The 20,345-nt window shown below is 44.4% G+C and overlaps 1 protein-coding gene across 1 annotated transcript in view; it reads right to left on the bottom strand.

Moving 5' to 3' along the window:
* Positions 1–20,055, bottom strand: part of NAIP (NLR family apoptosis inhibitory protein) — a 41,037-nt gene extending 20,982 nt beyond the window's left edge. The window contains exons 1-8 of the mRNA XM_059725076.1: positions 19,874–20,055; positions 19,141–19,210; positions 18,511–18,584; positions 16,650–17,232; positions 15,653–15,752; positions 15,073–15,154; positions 14,385–14,436; positions 13,562–13,681 (exon numbers count right to left, since the gene is read on the bottom strand). Coding sequence (XP_059581059.1) covers positions 13,562–13,681; positions 14,385–14,436; positions 15,073–15,154; positions 15,653–15,752; positions 16,650–17,229 — 934 coding nt within the window. The 5' untranslated portion in view covers positions 17,230–17,232; positions 18,511–18,584; positions 19,141–19,210; positions 19,874–20,055. The remainder of the gene's footprint in view (positions 1–13,561; positions 13,682–14,384; positions 14,437–15,072; positions 15,155–15,652; positions 15,753–16,649; positions 17,233–18,510; positions 18,585–19,140; positions 19,211–19,873) is intronic.
* Positions 20,056–20,345: the final 290 nt, after the last annotated feature.

Genomic DNA, 20,345 nt, shown 5'->3' with positions numbered 1-20,345 from the left:
GCAGGGAAGCAGTGAGGAGGGCCAAAGCAGAAATGGAGCTTAGGCTGGCAGCAAAAGTTAAGGATATGAATGACAAAAAGTCATTCTTTAAATACATAGGAAGCAAAAAGAAAGCACAGGGTAACATAGGGCCCCTTCAAGATGGATTAGGGCAACTGGTAACAGATAATATGGCTGAAGTGGAGCTCCTAAATGATTTCTTTGCATCTGTGTTCCTGGAAATGGATACAACCATGCATTTCAATGGGGCTTTAGGTAAGCGCAAGATAGATACCAACCCACCAACTGTTAGCACTGACCTAGTAAAGGGGCACTTGGAGGCGTTGCATGTATTTAAGTCAACAGGCCCTGATGATCTTCATCTTAGGGTACTCAGGGAATTAGCTGGAGTCATAGCAGAACCACTGGTGCAACTGTTTGAGCACTCATGGCACTCAACAGCATAGGTTCATAGCAGATGCTGCCCGAATTACGTGGTATTTTTTTACAACTGGGTCACAAAATGCTTGGATGAAGGAATAAAAGTAGATGTTAGTTACTTAGATTTTAAAAAGGTCTTTGACACAGTGTCTTCCCAGAGCCACCCATCCTAGCCTTCAAACAAGCACCGAACCTCGCCAACCTCATCACCAGAAGCAAACTTCCTCAAGCCCAGAACACACCAAAAGGATCCAGACTGTGCCATGACAAGAAATGCAAAACCTGCCAACACATCTCCACCACCCCCACAATTACTACACCCCACAACCAAGCCATCAGCATCCCAGGATCTTACAGCTGCACCCCCAGAAATGTAATATACCTCATCCAATGCACCAAATGCCCTGATGGAAAATACGCAGGAGAGACCAAACAACAACTGCGCACCAGAATGAACGCACACCGGAAATCTATCAAAGACAGAAATACCCAATTACCGGTGGGGGCACATTTCTCACAGGAGGGCCACTCTCTCTCCAATCTCTCAGTCCTGATCCTCAAGGGAAACTTACACAACACTTCCCAGAGATGAGCCTATGAGCTCCATTTCATCAACCTCCTGGGTACTAGAGATCATGGACTAAACATAGACATTGGATTTTTGATACATTATAATCTGCCTGGCAACTGACTCCCCAGCCCAGCCCAGCCCCTGGCTTCTTTACTTGTCATTCCATCCAGGAAGAGCACACACTAACTGCTGAAACTTAGCCTGATGAAGGGTTTTTGAACCCAAAAGCTTGCTTAATAACTATTCTCCAACTATTTGGGTTGGTCTAATAAAAGATATCAAATTCACCCAAGGAACCTTATCTGCCTTTGACACAGTGTCGCACCCAATTCTTATAATAAACTAAACAGCTGCAATGTAGATTATTACACAGTCCAGTGAGTGGAAAATTGGTTTATGGGATGCACCCAGAGAGTGGTGGTGGATGGGTTGGTTTCTACTTGGAGAAATGTAGGCAGTGGAGTCCCCCAACACTCTGTCCTGGGACTGGTACTGTTCAATATCTTCATTAGTGACTTGGATGAGGGAGTAGAAAGCACTCTGTCGAGGTTTGCAGACGACACCAAGCTATGGGGCGAGGTAAACAAACCAGAGGGCAAGGAGCGAATCCAGACAGATTTGGACAGGCTGGGGAATTGGGCAGAACAGAATAGGATGCAGTTTAACAAAGGTAAGTGTCATGTGTTGCACCTGGGAAGGAAGAATCATCAACATACCTGTAGCCCGGGAGGTAGCATTCTAAGTAGCATAACTGTGGAAAGGAATCTCAGAGTCGGAGTTGACGCCAAAATGAACATGAGTCACCAATGTGATGAAGTAATAAGTAAAGCTAATCGCACTCTTTCTTGCATAAGTAGGTGCATCACAAACAGGTTAATGAAGGTGATACTTCCCCTCTATGCGGCATTGGTCTGGCCACAGCTGGAGTACAGTGTCCAGTTTTGGGCGCCGCACTTCAAGAGGGATGTAGATAACCTGGAAAGGGTTCAAAGGAGGGCCACCCGTCTGGTTAAAGGCCTACAGGAAAAACCCTATGAGGACTGACTGAGGGACCTGAATCTCTTCAGCCTCTGCAAGAGAAGGCTGAGAGGTGATCTTGCGGCCATCTGCAAACTCATCGGGGGGACAGCAGAAAATAGGGGATACAATGTTTACCAGGGCACCCATTGGGGTAACTAGAAACAATGGCCACAACCTGAAGGAGAGCAAATTTAGATTGGACATCAGCAAAAAATTATTTACAGTGAGGGCTGCCAAAGTGTGGAATACGCTTCCAAGGGAGGTGGTGCTATCCCCTTCCTTGGAGGTATTTAAGAAGAGATTGGACAAACACCTGGCTGGGGTTATCTGACCCCAGCACTCTTTCCAGCCCAAGGCAGGGGTTGGACTCAATGATCTAATAGGTCCCTTCCAACCCTAATATCTATGAAATCCATGAAAAGTCCTTCACTTAAGATGGAGCAATCCCATGCACCAGTACAGGCTCGGGGCTGACTGGCTGCACAGCAGCTCTGCAGAAAAGGACCTGGGGGTTACAGTGCACAATAACCTGAATATGAGTCAGTGTCCTCTCATTTCTAAGAAGGCTAACAGCATACTGGGCTGCCTGCGTAGAAGTGTTGTCAGCAGGGCAAGGGAAGTAATTACTCCCCTCTGTTCAGCACTGGTGGGCCACATCTGGAGTACTGTGTTCAGTTTTGGGCCCCCCACTACAGAAAGGATGTGGACAAATTGGAGAGTGTCCAGTGGAGGGCAACAAAAATGGTGAGGCAATTGGGGCACATGGCTTCTGGGGAGATGCTGAGGGAACCAGGCTTATTTAGTCTAGAGAAAAGTGAGGGGGGATTTAATAGCAGCCTCCAACTACTTGAAACAGGGTTCAAAAGAGGATGCAGCTAGACTGTTCACAGTATTGGCAGATGATAGAACAAGGAACAACAGTCTTAAGTTTCAGCAAGAGAAGTTTAGATTAGATATTAGGACACGTTATCTCACTAGGAGGGTAGTAAAACACTGGAACAGATTACCCAGAGAGGTAGTGGAATCTCCATCCTTAGAAGTTTTTAAAGACCTGGCTAGACAAAGCCTTGGCTGGGATGATCTAGTTGGGTATGGTCTTGCTTTGAGCAGGGGGTTGGACTAGAAGACTTCCTGAGGACCCTCCCAACCCTAATTTTCTATGATTATGTGGGCCTTTGTAAACACAACAAAATTGCCCTTTAAAATGGCTTAATTACTTGTTTGTATCGCTTTAATGGAATTGCTATTTACATGCTCTGCAGTGTATTCCGCTTCAATAGCATTGCTATTTACATGCTCAGCAGAGTATTCCACTTTAAATTACATTGTAACATAGCAAGGTAAAATCCACCTGAGATATTTTAGTTTGCTACTTAAAGTGCAGTGGTTAACTGGGTGCTGAAAGCCAATGTGCTCAAGGAATCTCAGACTTGGCGACGTTTCAGCAGCCGGTGCACCACCCCATCACCTTCTCCCACCGCCAGCACACCCAGCCACCTTCCTGCTACTTTGCCACTCTGCCCCAGGGGCAAGCCGACCATTCCCGGGTAGTCCCAGGCAGCGGAAATGTGGTGGGGACAGTGCACAGGGTGCTGGAGCTTACCTGCCTCTCCCATGGCAGGGAGGGCAAGCTGCAGGTGGGCTGAGTGGTCTCTGAGCTTCAGGGGACCCCGGTGCTTCCCTTCGTGGTGGTGGTGTGCCCCAGGCAGCACCCGCCCGCTGACACCTGGCCTGGGTGGTCCCAGGGGGCACCACCGCTGCAGAGGGAAGCACCAGGCCCCACACAGCTCAGGCAGGCAGGTGGAAAAAAAAGAGAGAGAGATCAAAGTCCTTGCCGTTTCCCCACCCCAGTCAAGCCTTCCTGCACGAGCTGCTGCCAGGTTGCACACCCCCGAGGATCGGGTCTCTCACCCTTGTACTCACAACAGGGGTTTAGTTCTCTCTAAATTGAAACAGTGGATTTTTAAACCCTCCGTTTCAATTTAGGGAGAACTAAACCTCCGTCGAGTGTTCAAGCACCCTATGATTCTAAGACCTTTTTAGTTACTGGGCTCACGTCCCTGCTACTACAGCTAATTATGTTATAAATCCCTTTTATAAACCTATCAAGCCTCATTTAAAACACAAATTTGGTTTCTTGCCTTCACTTTACAAAAGGTTCAAATCCTCACTCCTTTGATGGTTAGAAACCTTCTTCAAAGTTACAGCCTAAATTTTTGGTGATCAAAATTGGCCGTGAGCTTAAAAGGCTCTTTTCCTTCCGTAACGTTGAACTCTTACTGTCCAACTTGAAAGAAAGATAATGTCCCCTCTTAGGCTTCATTTTGATATCCTAAACAAGCCCAACTCTTCCAGCCTCCTGTCAGAAGATAGGAAATTAATTTCCCTGATCATTCCAGATTTCATTCCTCTTGAACAGGGGCAACCACAAATGTATAGAGTATTCCACAAGGTCTCGCTAGTTCCTTACCCAAAAGCATCACTTTCTAATATCCCTGTATCTGGACATATCTTGCCTGATGGATTATATACTCACATGGAATCATAGAAAAGTAGGGCTGGAAGGACCTCAAGAGGTCATCTAGTCCAACTCCCTGCTCAAGCCAGGAATATCAGTATCTACACAAGTGCTTGTCTAACCTACTCCTAAAACTACAGAATCAACCCTGTTACACAATTTCAAGGCACACTGCCCAAAAAACACCAAGGGAACTCTATCTGCTGCAAGTGTTGTTAGAATGCACTTGAGAGATACAAAAAAGAGGGCCATGCCCCCACTACAGAGGAAAGCAAGAATAACCACAGTCTGACCACAGTTTAAAATTCCTTCCTGTTCCCAAATGTGGTGAGCAGTCTGACCCTGAGCAGAGGGACAAGACCCTCTAACATAGAAACCTTTATGTTTTAATCCCAGCAGGAGCACTGGCATACCCCAGTCAAAATCCCTAGCCTTGGCTGCAGTCATCACCCAATGCTTCCAAGGAAGGCAAAAAAACCCAACAAACTCTGACACCCATAGCAACAGGCAGGGAAAAAAATCCTACCCAGCCCCATGTGGCAATCAGCAAAGCTCATAAGTATGGGGAAAAAACCAAACACCCTCCACTCAGCTCTGCAACCTGGAGATAAAAAGCATGACTCCACACATCATGTAAGGAGTGACCTAGAAACCACTACTCAAAGACTAAGCAGAAGAGAATGTTATGTGATGAATGCCCATCTGCAATGATAAGGAGGAGACAGTCCTAGATAAAGGGGGCTTGAAAACAAAAGCAGAAGCAGGGTACTCATGGGTTAAAGGGCTCATTAAAATACTAAAAATCACGCCCCTAGATGGGGAAGAAGTATGCTAATGAAACACACATGTATGTAAATGAGATACATGGCTAAAACACAGGTATAGAGACATGCTCAGTAAAGAACTTCTTGCGTCGCTCACTTATAACCAATCAGCAAACAAGCATGCTTATGAAGGTTCAAAAACTCCTGTATAAAAGATGCTTAGAAATAGTAATCTGGTGTGCTTGTTACGTGAAATTATTCCGCTCGCACCTTTTATTGCTAGCAATAAACCTTCTTTGTACTTTCACCCCTGGTATCTTTATTGGCCTTTGCATACCGGGCACGATCCCAGACTTGAGCTGGGGCACAACAGTTTTGGCGACCCAGATGGGACTGCCTTAGATAAGGCTTTGCCCGGACTACCTGATGACCAGAGAACCACTCCTCTGGAGCGAATGTCAGGCGCGCCCCGGGATCTCTTCCCGGTGAGACTTTTGCTTCAGGGGGAGCTAGATCGCTGAGGCGGCAGTAGCCTAACAGTGCAATGCCATAGAGTGAAAGTACCAGTAACAGGCACTTGGGTGAGAGGGTAGAAAGGGCATAAGGCCTACCGTCAGTACACCTGCCTGGGATTATCTCTGTAAGTATTCTGTCTGGCCCGAGTCCAAGACCAGTGATTTTTCCCCTGTGAGGACGAGGACTAGGAACAGATCCCTGGATCCCAGGTAAGTCGGACGGTAAGGACCGGGAAGGCAGCCCTGAGATGGGTACCATTAACAATAAGGTTAGGAAATGTACCCCCCTCTCTTGTGTATTGGGACAGTGGGCAGAGTTCGGTGGGGATCCTATGACTAAGAAGAAAGCTAAATTCTTCTGTGAAACTGTGTGGCCACGCTATAAGCTAGATGATCAAGAACATTGGCCTCCGGAGGGAAGTGTTAATTATAATACCATCTTACAATTGATTTTGTTCTGCCGGCAGAATGGTAAATGGGAGGAATTGATGTATGCACAAGCGTTTATGTCTCTCTGTAGGGATAAAAAGGTTTTGGAGGAATGTGGATTGGGGGAGGGGGTTGGGATCTGTGAGATGGCAGTGGCTCGACCAACTGCAAATCCTGTCCTGGAATGTCTGGAGCCGGAGGCTCCCCTCCCTTTGCCACCTTTACCTTATCCTCCTCCTCTTCCCCCTCCTCCTCCTCATTCGTCTGATTCCTCGTTGGCATCTGCTGTTCTTCCTTCCTCCCCCCCCCAAGGCGGAGGTTGAGAACACTCCCCGACCCAGGGATCTGGAACAGCACCGACCATGGCCGTCAGGTGCTTGGCAATCTCCAGAACCCCCGACTTCTCCTGATATAACCCCGGGAGGTGGGTGGAGAGTACAGTTAGGAGCAGACTCTGGGGTTAAGGGAAAACATCACAGGGAATCTGATCCTGGCCGTGGGAAGGGAAATGGGGTATTTCCCCTAAGAGAACAAGTGGTACCCGGGCCCCTCGAAGATGATGGTGAGCCAACCTACCGTCAAACCTTTGTGCACGTTCCTTTCACTACTTCAGATTTGTATAACTGGCGGAACAATACCCCCAGCTTGAGAGAGAACCCTGAAAAGGTACAAAACCTGTTTGAAACAATTTTCAAAACCCATAACCCAACCTGGGCAGATGTTCAGTCTCTTTTAGATGTCCTGTGGACACCAGAGGAAAGGAGGATGGTAGTAAACAAAGCCCGTGAGTACGTGGAAAAGGAAATTACTGCAGGGTGCCTGCAAGGAAATAAGGACAATCATGTCCCCACCCAGGAGCCAGATTGGAACCCGGACCAAGATATGACCTCCATCCGCGCCTATCGAGAATATATCCTCCAAGGATTGAGAGGTGCTGTGAAAAAACCTCAGAATCTCAGTAAGGTGTATGAGGTTCGACAGGAGATGAATGAGACCCCGAGTGCCTTCTTGGAAAGAATCTATACTACTTTCAGACAATACACCCGCGAGGACCCGGAGGATGCATCGAACGCTCGCATGGTAAATATGATCTCCATAGGTCAGAGTGCACCGGACATTAGGAAGAAATTGCAGAAGACAGACGGAGCAACAGGTATGCCTATTTCCCAACTAGTAGACATTGCTTACCAAGTATTTACTAACCGAGAAAGTGTTCAGGAAAAGAAACAGGACAAGAAAGAGGAGAGAAAGAGGAAAATGCAGGCAGCCCTAGTGGCAGCTGCAATCACGGGAAAACCCAGAAATGAGGGATCCCGGAGACAGTCTCAGAGGCAGGGTCCATTAGAGAAAGATCAGTGTGCCTATTGCAAACAAAAGGGACACTGGGAGCGGGAATGCCCCAATCGGAAAGTAGGTGAAGGTGAAAAGAAAAGAGGAGAGTAGTGGACTGTTTGCTTTTGGAAGGGATTCAGATTGAAGGGGACCAGAGGCCCGGGAGGGAAAGATAACCCAGATCCCGGTGTCCCCTGACGAGCCTCTGGTTAAAATGCAACTAGGGGACAGAGATGAACTGGTAGAATTTCTCGTCGATACAGGTGCTACCCATTCTGTCTTAACTCAAAAACTGAAACTTTTAAGTAAAAAGACTGTGCTGGTGGTAGGGGTCACAGGGAAGGCAGTAACACGGCCCTTCCTACAGCCAATGACCTGTAATCTTGGGCAGGCCGAAGTCACCCATCAATTCTTGTATATGCCAGACTGCCCCATTCCCCTTTTAGGGAGAGACCTCCTCTGTAAACTGCAAACTATGTTGTCATTTCAGGATGGGCAAATGTTCCTAACGGTGCCTCCTGAAAAGGGGTGGCATTTGCAGGCTTGCTTTCTCGGCCTTCTCCGAGAGGAAAGTACACCGGATATTCCTCAAACCCTGCTCGATGCTGTTGTTCCATGGGTATGGGCAGGTCACCGATCCAGGAAGGCTAAAAATGCTGACCCTGTAAAGATTCAACTTTTTCCAGGGGCCCAGCCTCCATGCATGAAACAATATCCAATGTGGATGGAAGCCAGGAAAGGACTGAAGCCGTTAGTTGAACGGTTCCTGGAGTATGGCCTTCTCCGTGAATGCACATCAGCTTTTAATACACCCATCTTGCCCGTGAAAAAGCCTAAGAGTGACGAATATCGTTTTGTTCAAGACCTGAGAGCTGTAAATAAAGTGGTCGTGGGTATACACCCGGTTGTCCCCAACCCATACACCCTGCTGTCTGCCTTGAACCCAGCTCATAACTGGTTCACGGTTATTGATTTAAAAGATGCTTTCTTCTGTATACCGGTAGAGAGGCAATCTCAGGAAATATTTGCATTTGAATGGGAAGACCCAGATACTAGCATTAAGACTCAGTTTTGCTGGACTGTCTTACCCCAAGGGTTTAAAAACAGCCCAACCCTATTCGGCACTGCGTTAAGCAAGGATTTACGTAGGCTAAAACTGCCACTGTTCTGTGCCCTTCTGCAATATGTGGATGACTTGCTTTTAACAGCCACCACTGAAGCAAGTTGCCTGGAAGGAACAATCTGCCTCCTTAATTTTCTGGGACAAGAAGGATACCGAGTATCCAGAAGTAAGATACAACCGATGTCCCAGAAGGTAACATATTTGGGATTTGAACTACAGCCTGGTCAGAGAGCCCTGTTGCCTGAAAGAAAAGAAGCTATATGCCGGCTAGCACCCCCAAAAACAAAGAAGCAACTACGGGGCTTCTTAGGTACAGTAGGTTTTTGCAGGATTTGGGTTCCAAATTTTGGGGTTATTGCAAAACCTCTGTATGGAGCTACACAAGGTGATGAAAAGGTGCTCGAATGGACTGAAGAGTGTGAGCAAGCATTCTGCCAGTTAAAGCAGGCTCTTATTGAAGCACCCGCCTTAGGACTACCGGACATGAGTAAGCCTTTTTCCCTTTTTGTGCATGACCAAAGCGGGGTGGCCGTGGAGGTATTAACACAGAAATTAGGTAGCTGGCAGCAACTGGTGGCATATTTTTCCAAGCAATTAGACCTTGTGTCATCCGGATGGCCTGCTTGTCTCTGGGCTGTTGCTGCCACCTGTCTGCTAATACAAGAAGCTGAAAAGTTAACCCTAGGCCATGAAATGACTGTATATGTGCCTCATGCAGTGCTTACAGTCCTGGAGCAGAAAGGAGGGAACTGGTTAACCCCGGGACGAATGGCTCGATATCAGGCCATCCTCCTAGATAAGCCTGAAATAAAATTGGCCATTTCTTGCACTGTAAATCCAGCAACACTGTTGCCACCTATGGCTGACACACCAGATCTTGTATATGATTGCCTGCAAACATTGGAAGCTGTTTACTCCTCAAGACCAAACCTGAGAGACCGACCCCTTGACAATGCTGAACTGGAATTCTACACGGATGGCAGCTCGAGTATGGAGAATGGAATTTGAAAATCCAGATACACTATCGTGACTACACAGAATGTGATAGAAGCAGGACCTTTAAACCCATCTGTTTCAGCTCAAAAGGCTGAACTCATTGCTATGACTAGGGCTTTGCAATTGGCAGCCAACAAAACTGTCAATATTTATACTGACTCTAAATATGTTTTCCTTGTTTTACATGCTCACGGAGCGCTGTGGAAAGAGCGGGGTCTACTTGATGCTAAAGGAGCAAGCATCAAGCATAGCAAGCAAATAAAAGCTCTCCTCAAGGCAGTCTGGGAACTGAAGGAGGTAGCGGTAATGCATTGTAAGGCACATCAGAAAGGGAACGACCCCTCCACAAAAGGTAATCGATTTGCTGACGCTATGGCAAAGACAGCAGCTAAAAGACCTCAGACAGACTTGCTGCCTGAAGTAAGTAATCTGTTACCTCTCCTCCCAGACCTATACCAGCCTGTGACACCACAGTATGGGGAAAAAGACAAACAATAAAAGAGTTTCAAGCAAAGAAGGGGGAGCACGGGTGGCTAGTAGCAAAGGATGGCCGCATTATCATCCCAGCTGCCTGGGTTCATGAGGTAGTAAAGAGCGCTCATCATGGCACCCACTATGGACCCAGGGCCCTGGTAAGATGGATCAGTCACTATGTAACTGGAGTGGGGTTAAAAGAGGCTGCCAAGAAGGTATCAGAAACATGTGAGGTCTGCCAGAGAAATAACCCAAAAAGAAGGGAGAAAAGAAACTCCAGGACATCAGAGAATAGGCAATGGGCCAGGAGAAGAATGGCAGGTGGATTTTACCGAGTTGCCCCGGCAACAAGGGATGAGATATCTCCTTGTCTTTGTGGACACTTTCTCTAATTGGGTTGAGTGCTTCCCATGTCGGACTGCTCAAGCCCGAGAGGTGGTCAAGGCGTTCCTCCGAGAAATCATACCTCGCTTCGGACTTCCAAAAGGAATAGGGTCAGACAATGGCCCACATTTCATTGCACAAATTACTCAGAAGGTTTCTGAGTTCCTGGGAATAAGCTGGCATTTACACACCCCTTGGCGACCCCAGTCCAGTGGAAAGGTGGAACATATGAATCAGACCTTAAAAAGACACCTTGCAAAGATTTGCCAAGAAGCTCAACTCAAATGGCCAGAGGCCCTACCCTTGGCCCTGTTACGAGTAAGGGTCGCACCACATTCTAAATTGGGATTAAGCCCGTTTGAGATAATGTATGGTAAGCCTTACCCTCTGAGTCTGCCCATGGGTACTGAACAACAGTTACATGTTTTAGGAGAGGGAATGATTAGAGAATATGTATGGTCCTTGGTTTCTGTTTTGTCTTCCATCCATCAGCAGGTACGGGATGTGCTGCAGTCACAGGATCAGTCTCCTGCCCCGGAAAACCGACTATTACCTGGGAGTTACGCCCTTGTGAAAGACTGGAATGAGGAACCACTTTGAGCCAGATGGAAGGGCCCATATAGGGTGCTTTTGACGACCCCGACGGCAGCAAAGCTCAAAGGAATCAAGACTTGGATACATTCCAGCCGCCTAAAGCCAGTGGCTGGACCAGAACAAGAAGGAACCCCTGCAGACTCCGGGACTGGAGGCAGAGAACAGTGGAAGGTGGAGCCAATAAGAGACTTAAAATTCCTATTCAAAAGAAAGGAACTTTAAATAATTTGTCAATCTTTGATCAAGTTTTACAGGCCTTATCATGAAATTGGTCAAGGTTTTATTGTGGGGCGCCCTGATCTGTCCACTCCTCCTCATAAGTTGGGAAAACCTTTTACAACAAAAATTTGACTCTCAGGAAAATGTCTGGATTTATCTGGCCCAGGAAATTTTAAATAGAATGGACTTCTGCTTAGCAGGAGGGATCAATGCTTACCTGGTTTTTACCTCATGTTTAATCGCAGTACCAACCCCTTTGAAAATTTTAGAGAATTATACTATGCTGAAAGGTATAGATAAGGAAAATACATATCAGAATATATATAATTGGGGAACTATTGTAAAAGACAAAACCAGAAACATGTTTTCCGTACAGGTTCAGGCAACAGCTAATGCTTCCAAATGTTTCCTAATGGTTAATTGTACTGGTAATTGCCTTAAATTGAACCAAGGTAAAGATGTCCTCTGTAATAAGACCAGTCAAATATCCTATGCATACGCACATACCATCCTTCCTCGAGGATGGTTTCTAGCCTGCGGGAGAATAATATATTCATACCTCCCAGCAAACGCTACTGGAGGACCATGCACCATTGCCCGGGTAACTGCAGCCCTTCCAAGGAAATCTGACCTAATGCACACTGAACAAACCCCTCTCGGTGGGAGGTATAAGTGGGCATACACTACTCTCACTGCTGATTGCGATGAGAATGATTCCCCTGGACTATTATCTAAGGCTGAATACGTAGCATTAGCTGCATCTATGGTGGGGGTTCCAGGCCTCGCTGTAAGTAATAGCAGAAATCTTAATGCAGTGGCCTGTGTTCTAGCAAAAGGACTAAATGCTACATCTCAAGCTCTTTCAGCCCTGAATGCTGAACAAAAACAATTAAGGGACGCTGTCTTAGAAAATAGAGCCGCTATTGATTATCTCTTATTACGACACAATCTTGGGTGTGAAACTTTAAAAGGAATGTGTTGTTTCAACCTCACTGATAATTCTGTGCTAATTGAAGACAAAATTGGTGCCTTACAACAATTGGCACAGATGTTGAAAGAATCATCTGGCTTAGACTTTTCCTGGTTAAATTCCTGGCTTCCCAATTTTAGATGGTTGAGACAGTTATTTAGTACCTTCCAAGCCCTTCACCACTTTTCTCTCCCACCTCTGGACCCTCTCTAATTTCCCAAGTCCTTTTTAAAATACAAACTCCAAAACTGCACACAATTTAGCTTCATCTACTGCTCAGCAGTAGCAGTAGATGAGGCTAATCACTATCAATTAAAGGGACACTATCACTTCCTACCTTTTACACCTAATACTCCTATTGATGTGCATCTGCCTTTTCCCACAACTTCACCATGCTGCTGGCTCATAATCATCCTGTGATCAGTACACCCAGATTTTCCTTTTGATTCCAATGTTTCCAAGTAGCGAGTCCCCATCTTACAGCAGAATATCTTAAAGTTAATCCCCAAATCCATTACCTAGTACTTTCTACTACTGCATTTCAACCATTTCACTCCATCCCCAACACTCCAGTCCTCAACATCACCCATCTCCTTCCATATAATATTTGAGTCCTCACCCATATTGACCATATTGACCATGTGTCACAACTTCAAGCTGTTAGCAAATTACATTAGCACAATTCAGCTTTACATGCCAAGTGCATTAATGAAAACAGCAGGTAAGATTGGTTCTGAGCGTGACATGTGAGGAACTCTACTTGTAAACGCCTCCAGGTCAACAACATTCCTCTCTATACAACCAGGCATAATTTTCCCTTTATCTAGCTGCTGTCTCACCTAACAGTTCTTATATTAAATTGTAACGTTCATCTTTTCCCCCTTAATTAATCCTTAAGCTTTGTGCAGCACTGAGGTCAGACTGCCTGGTCCATTTCTTCTCCCCTATCTTCAGGGGAAACACTGTGTTAGACTCTTCTAAGTGGAAGCAAAACTGAAATGTGGCAATTAACATGTTCAGATGCACATTCTCATTACCCAGCTTGCCTTTGCCCCCTACATATTCAACATGATCAACCACACTGGAAACAAGACGAAGTATTAACTCAGGTTTTCAGCCATACCTCAGTATTCACCTTTCACCTCTACAACAGCCTCATTGCACAACAGGCCCATTTCTTCCCTACTTGTTGTCTTTTTTTAAAACAAGTAGCTAATGAGCCTTTTACTGACCTGTGTAGAACAATCCTGCTTTGGCAAGCATGGTGGCATCAACTTGTGCTTCCTGTGGCCAAGTTTTAAAAGAATCCAGTCGAGCTCCTTCATCCTCAAAGATGTTGGGAATGGGACCACCTTTGCAATCCAAGACATTTGATTATTTGAGAAAGCTCCCATACTATAACACCCACAACATATGGGTAAAAATCAGTCTCTAAGTGCACCCACTGAGCTCCCAGAAAAACAGCTATACAAAAATCTTACTTAGAATTTTAGATTAACTATTAAAATCCTCACTTATGCCAAAGAGGAATAATCACTTTGGCCATCTGCTGGTCCCAGCTGCCTTACCTAGGGTTGTGGGGGCCAAGGAAGCTGCAGCCTTGGCACTTCTGCAGCTTGGAGCCTGGCTGGCAGCCAGAGCGTGGCTCCGGTGAGCCAAGCTCGTTTTGGGCAGCATGCACTGCACCCACATGTACTGCCTCTTTTTTTTCCCCACGTGGGATTTTTTGACCCCAGGATCTCCCAGGGTCAAAAAAAACCCTTGCACCACAAGGTAGCAGCACGGGAAATGCCTCAATGTGCCGTGTGCATCACATACTGTATGGACATGGCCAATGGTTCCTTTTAAAGTTCCCAGTTGCATTTCCTCTCTTGATCTCACTTTGAGAGGCACATGGGAGTATGACTTATGCACAGATAACTAGAAACTTTCATATTTGAAGTCTTTTCTCTAGAAAACAACAAAAGCTGCCCCTGGTTTATTTTCAAAACTGATCAACAAGGAAACTAGAAAAAAGTGTTTAGGATTACAGTAGAATTCATTCTCAATCTGTACCTGTTTCTGTAGGTAATATCCTCTTTATCAAAGGAGTTGTGAAATGTTTTCCCTAAGCAGAATGAAAATTCAAAGTCAACATTTTCTTCTCTTAAATGATATCTCTTGAATTTATGTGGTAGGTTAGTGAAGCAAAAGAAATAACCATACAACAGGGCTAGGACTAGTAGCACCTCCAGATATCAACTGATTAATTATACTTTCAATTTTGAAGACAGCTGAAAAGATGCTTGAAAAGAACCACCACCTGGGTACAGCTAGAGATGGGAAACTCCCTACAAGTAGGATATTAGAGATATTAGAGATATAATAGAACTCAGCATCGTCTTGGGAATCTAAAATTCTGTGGGTGACCCATACCACATTCCAGATTTTCTGGTTTAATCAATAAAAAACAAGTAGCACTACCCTTGAGCTCCCTCTCTCAGCTACTTCTAGCCATAGCTGTATCAGTCTCATTTTGCAATGTCCAGGGAGTGTGGATCTTGAGTTCAAGTTTTCTCAGATAGCAACAGGACTCTGACACTAGGGTCCTGCAGAACCTAAACATGTGGCTCAGCTGCTTACCCCTGAAGTCAGCAGAATTTCTTTTACTGCCTCATGTTAACCATATTAATTAAATTTTGACAAGTTCAGCATCAAGTTCTAGGATAAAAAGAGAGAAAAAATATAGCCATTAATGATTTACCATCACTTTTACAAATCCACCATAGTTTTGAATGTATTCTTGAATTTCATCGCTGGATTTCTTATGATGAAGGAATTCACACCTATAAAACAACAAAGGAAATTAAATGTCTCAGTGCTGTGGCCTGCTTTTGGGGGAGGGTCTTTTATTTTTCTTATGATTTCAGATACCATAAACTATTTAAACTTTTTTTCATTTCAGACACAGACAGTAAGTAGACAGGACATGTATGGGTGCCACCAATATTATTTACACAACCAGCTAATTATTAAAGGGAACTATCTACCACTGTTAGCTCATAGCTAAGCCTCTGGAATATTCCTAGAAATAATGTGCAAGGAAGAAGGACACAAATTACATAGAGAACAAATATTTGTTCCATTTTAGAGGTCATCTCACCCCCACATTGGAAAAATTACAGTAGGAAGCTTTTTTGTTTTAGGAAAAAAGTTTTTTGATATTGATCACTTAGCAACCCTGAAAGCCTAAATTAGTCCTCTTTCAGCAGTATGTCAAAAGTGAATGCAGGTCAGCCTTCACTATGCAAGGAGAAATTTCTTAAGGATGATCAGTCACTTACTCAGGAAACCATTTGGCATGTTCTTTCCAAGGATCATCACCTTCTTCCCAGTTCCCCAAACATCCACTACAGGCAAAGCACTGAACTTTATCTTTTTCACCTGCACGTAGAGAATCACGTGTCAAAGATGATCCCAGACTCTGTGTGGTCTTTTGCCCACACAGCAGCTGTGCAACCACAACTATCACAGTGAACACCAGCTCAATAATTTGGATCTTTTTAATTGGAACTTCCTGGCTTACATTGTAATGTGTGAACTCCTATGCAATGAGGGAACTCCTATGCAAACTTAATGAGATGTTAACAGATTTTGAATTAGGCAAGTTTAGGGGGAGTCTGACTTAATGAAGCACAAGGCTGAAAAGGAAACTATCAGATGAGGTACTTCTGACACATCCAAACCTTGAAACTTGATTCTTTTTTAAAGACATTCTACAGTCTTGGTAGAATAACATTGTTTACCATTTTATTGTCTTCTCCCAAATCACTAAGTTTACTTGCAAGATTAATAAGTAGACCTATTTTGCAGTGATGTATCAATTGAGAAGAATTCAAAAAGTACAAAAGCTTCTTCAGATAGTACTTAAATTCATGGGGTGAAACCAGGGCTGGACTGGCAGGTATTATCACAACTTGGGGAGTACCTTCTAATAGTCAAGTATCCTGAACCTACCAGCACACCAAACACCATCAAGTGAATGGTGCGGTGTATTGGGACTGCAGAGGGGCTTCTGCAGTGGATAATTGTTAGGCAGGAGAATAGCTGCCCAGGGAAGCTGTGGGCAGACATGTCCTGCTGACAATTATCTCTCTCCGATTTATCTTTGGAGAAACTGCCACAATATCAAAGTTGTGCTGTAGGGGAAATTAACATTTAGAAAAACCTGGATTTGTAACTGTGGTACTCAGACTTGTAGAGCAGATATGCCTTGCAAATTCAGATACATCATTTAATTAAATCAAACCAGGAACTCTTCAAAGCACTATTTCCATTCACCTGTAAAGAAAAATCCAGCACTAGAGAGCGCAGCTGGCTGGGTTCCTCTGGCATAGAATGGCCAGGCTTCAAAAGACTGAAGTCTAGCCTCCTCCTCTTTGTATCTGTCTGTAGGCTCTGTCGGACTCTTCTCTACGTTCTGAACACGTATGTCATACCGCAGAATGTTACCCACCTCTTTCTCTTGGACAAATTCACACTGAGGCCGAAATTTTTTATGCTCTGAATCTGGGGACAATCTGGCTCCTGCTGCAAATAAAACCAGCCCACAGCAGAAACACTGTATACCAGACTTAACCCCCGTGTAATAAAACCCAGCAGCAGCCATCTCTGTGGGAGCCCACGATGAACCAGAGTCATAGGAGAAGAATGTTTTTAACCTCTTGCATTCATTTCTCATGCTGGGGTTATAACCCCTTTGCAACTGCTCACGAATCTCCTGGTATTCTTTCTCCATTTCTTCTGATAGCTTGTGCAAATCAAAATTGAGATGAGGGAAGCGAGCCTGAGTATAAGATGGATTCAGCTCAGAAATTTGACTGTTGCTCATGTCCTCTGCAGGAGGGTCTAGGGCAGACATTATCTGTAAAAGAAAAATAATAATACATATCGTCTCCCCATTCACACCATTGTTTAAAAGTCTTGTAATTCACCTTCCCTGTTACCTTGGGCAGAAAAAAAACCCCACCTGGCTACCACTGGAACCAGGCAACAAACTGATAGTTGCTCAGCTACAGTACTGCAGTGTTACCAGCACTGCTCAACTAAGTGCTTCACCTCAGCTAGATACTGTACATGTTCATAGACCCCTGAGTGACTTACATCTATTATGTTGTTAACACATTAAATGGCAATATGTAAGAACCTATGTAGGTGCTTCTAAGAGGCGGTTGCCCACCCATTTCACAGGCAGACCATGGGGCCCAGCACTATTTTTGTGGGCTGAGCACAGTCCCCGTCCCCCCACACACACACTTCCAACTGGCCAAGGGGCCACAGAATTCCCACCCCTCCCCACAGATTGCCAGATAGCCCCAAACTGGGGCTTGCTTATTAATGCATCAGTTAATGGCTTCTGTAGGCTTAACCCCCTGATTAAGCCCATGGATGCCATTAATTGATGTGTTATTAAGCTAAGCCATGGTTAAGGACTTCCACAGACTTGATCAAGCTCAGTTTCCCCCCTGCCCCATCTCCAGACTCAGTCTTACTGAAACACACTCTGTAGAGCTGCCAAGCACAAGCCAGTCTTTCCTGAGTACTCAAACTGAAAACTACAAATATTTTTTTCAAAGGGTTACACTTCGACCAAAATTGGCAGATTTTCACAGAGTAAAGGTAGTCCCCAATCAAATTCAAGCCTTTCTTTCAAAGCATGGAGGCACCATAGGATTTTTTTTTTTTAATGGGACAAAACTTTTTTCCAAATCCGATTATTGGAAATGCCTAAACTGTATTTCCTGATTTTTTAAATACTCAGACTGAGGTGGACAGTTGAACTGAAAATGTGCAATTCAAATAGAGTTTAGTAATGAAGAGGACTGCAGGGAGCACTCCCAGCTCCTTTTACTATAATGCTAAACAACCCACAGTGTTTGCTCTTTTGAACTACTTCCTAATTATTTGAACTGTGGTTTCAAAAAGACTCTACAATACCTATTTCACTATTCAAGGTCTTCTAAGAAACCTACAGCCAATATTCTTCACTTAAATTTAGCTTAGAATTAGATATTAGCTTCTTTAAAAATGTAAACGCTCCTACAGTATTTACAACCATACCACTAATTCACATTTCTTTTTAATTTCCCTATAACGTCATCATTAATTGAGTGTTAGATTGCAGCTAAAGCAAAAGTTTTACCTTTTGTGTCTCTGACCCACTCCAAACTCCACTGTTCTTACTGTCTGATGTGTCCACACTTAGCTTGGAACCTGCTAGTTTTCCAAAAGAAGAATGTTTTTAGGAAGGCTTATAAAAACATAGGTAAACAAGTCATTTTAGTCATCTACATAAAAGGCATCTGATTTAATTCATGACCCTTGGGCCTAACAATCTCATCTTACTGCTTTCTTCACCACAGTCCTTATGCTTCCATCCTGTTATTGTTTATTCTCAATACATTAAGAAACTTGTTTTCAACACCCTTCCTGAAAAAAATCCCAAATATGACATATTCAGACTTCACTGGTAACTCAGAAGACCAGTGGATGGAAATGATGGAAAGCACATCTGTTTAATGAACATACACAACATAGCAAAGTAAGTGATACAGAGCTATCCTACACAAGTCCCTATGGCAGCAACCACTCTAACTGCCAACCTGCAAGCTTCATAAGGCCACCTGAAAACGTAGTCAATATTCTGACTATATGCATATGGAGCATCCCAGCACATGCCTGAACTGGCCAAAGCAATATATTGTAGGTTGCAGCATATGACACAAGGAACTAGAATGAGGAACACAAAAATGTATTCAGAGAGGAAACTTACAGAATTGTGCAATTCATTCCTTCAGCACAAATTACACTGACTACGACCGCAGTCTCAGAGTTCTTTATTTCTGATGGAAATAACATTAAAAATGTCAAATTTGAAATAAAGACAGCTTTGAAATTAAATAAGAAACAGCTGAGAAAGAAGCACCCCAGCACTTCTGCAGGATGAGCGTCCCAGACTAAAGAATCCACGGGTTAACATCAAATTGGAAAACACTGGGAAGAGGCACTGAATAAAAGGAAACAAAACATATATTAGCCTTTCTATACAAATTATTTTAATAGCTGTCTTCCTGCCTTCCAGCTGCTTGGTAAGAACCCAGGGATCTCCTTCTTCACAGAGTCATCACAATGAATTTACACAAGAAATCCTATCAAGTCTTCCAATCAAAATTAAAAAAAAAAATTGTTCATAAGAAAATCAAATCAAACAACAGCATTTCCTTCCCGAGACAAATACATTTTGCAACCTGAGCAAAATATGTATTTACCAGTATGAGCAATGAGAAAGCCAGATGGAAAAAAATGGCAAAGACCAAATATAGGAGGCAGGCTGGAAAATCAGCTGCTAGAAGATAAATCTTGGTGAGTTTTCCTTACTTCTCTCCAATGGCTACTGGACATAAAAAACCAACTGCTTTCAGAGCACATCATGACATTTACTTTTCTCCCTCACTTATAACTTCCTGAATCAATACTCTGTAGTTCCACGTTCTTTGATTACTTACCAGACTTCTATCCTTGCTTTCACTGTCAGACAATTATACTCAAGAAAAAAAATATCTCCAGAGCAACTTTAGATCTTCTTTAGATCTGCTAGTCACATGACTGACACATAAAAATCAACTAAAAAATGCAAATATATAAGCTAGCAGCTGGTGGCATATTCCTTCAGAGTGGGTGTACAGCTGGTGACAAAAAACCCCGGCACTGACCAGCAGTTGAAGCTGCCCTGCCCACTGGCTGCCTGGGGCCCCGCCCGCACAGTGCAGAGCAGGCTGACAGCCCCAGCGGCCCCAGCCTGAGCCCTTCTGCCCCTCCGCTGCCCTGTGCTGAGGTTGGCGGGGAGCTCTACCAGGAGACCCTGGAGGTGCCCCCCCCCAGGTAAGCAAAGGCACTTTTTTTCCATTTTTTTTCTGTTCTTTTTCTGGGTTGTTTTTTTTTTAAGTGATGGTGCCTGGGGTTGTGGGGATAGCCTTG

The sequence above is a fragment of the Alligator mississippiensis genome, chromosome 3 (assembly GCF_030867095.1).
Source record: "Alligator mississippiensis isolate rAllMis1 chromosome 3, rAllMis1, whole genome shotgun sequence".
Lineage (NCBI taxonomy): Eukaryota > Metazoa > Chordata > Crocodylia > Alligatoridae > Alligator > Alligator mississippiensis.
This window is presented reverse-complemented; position numbering and strand designations above follow the sequence as displayed.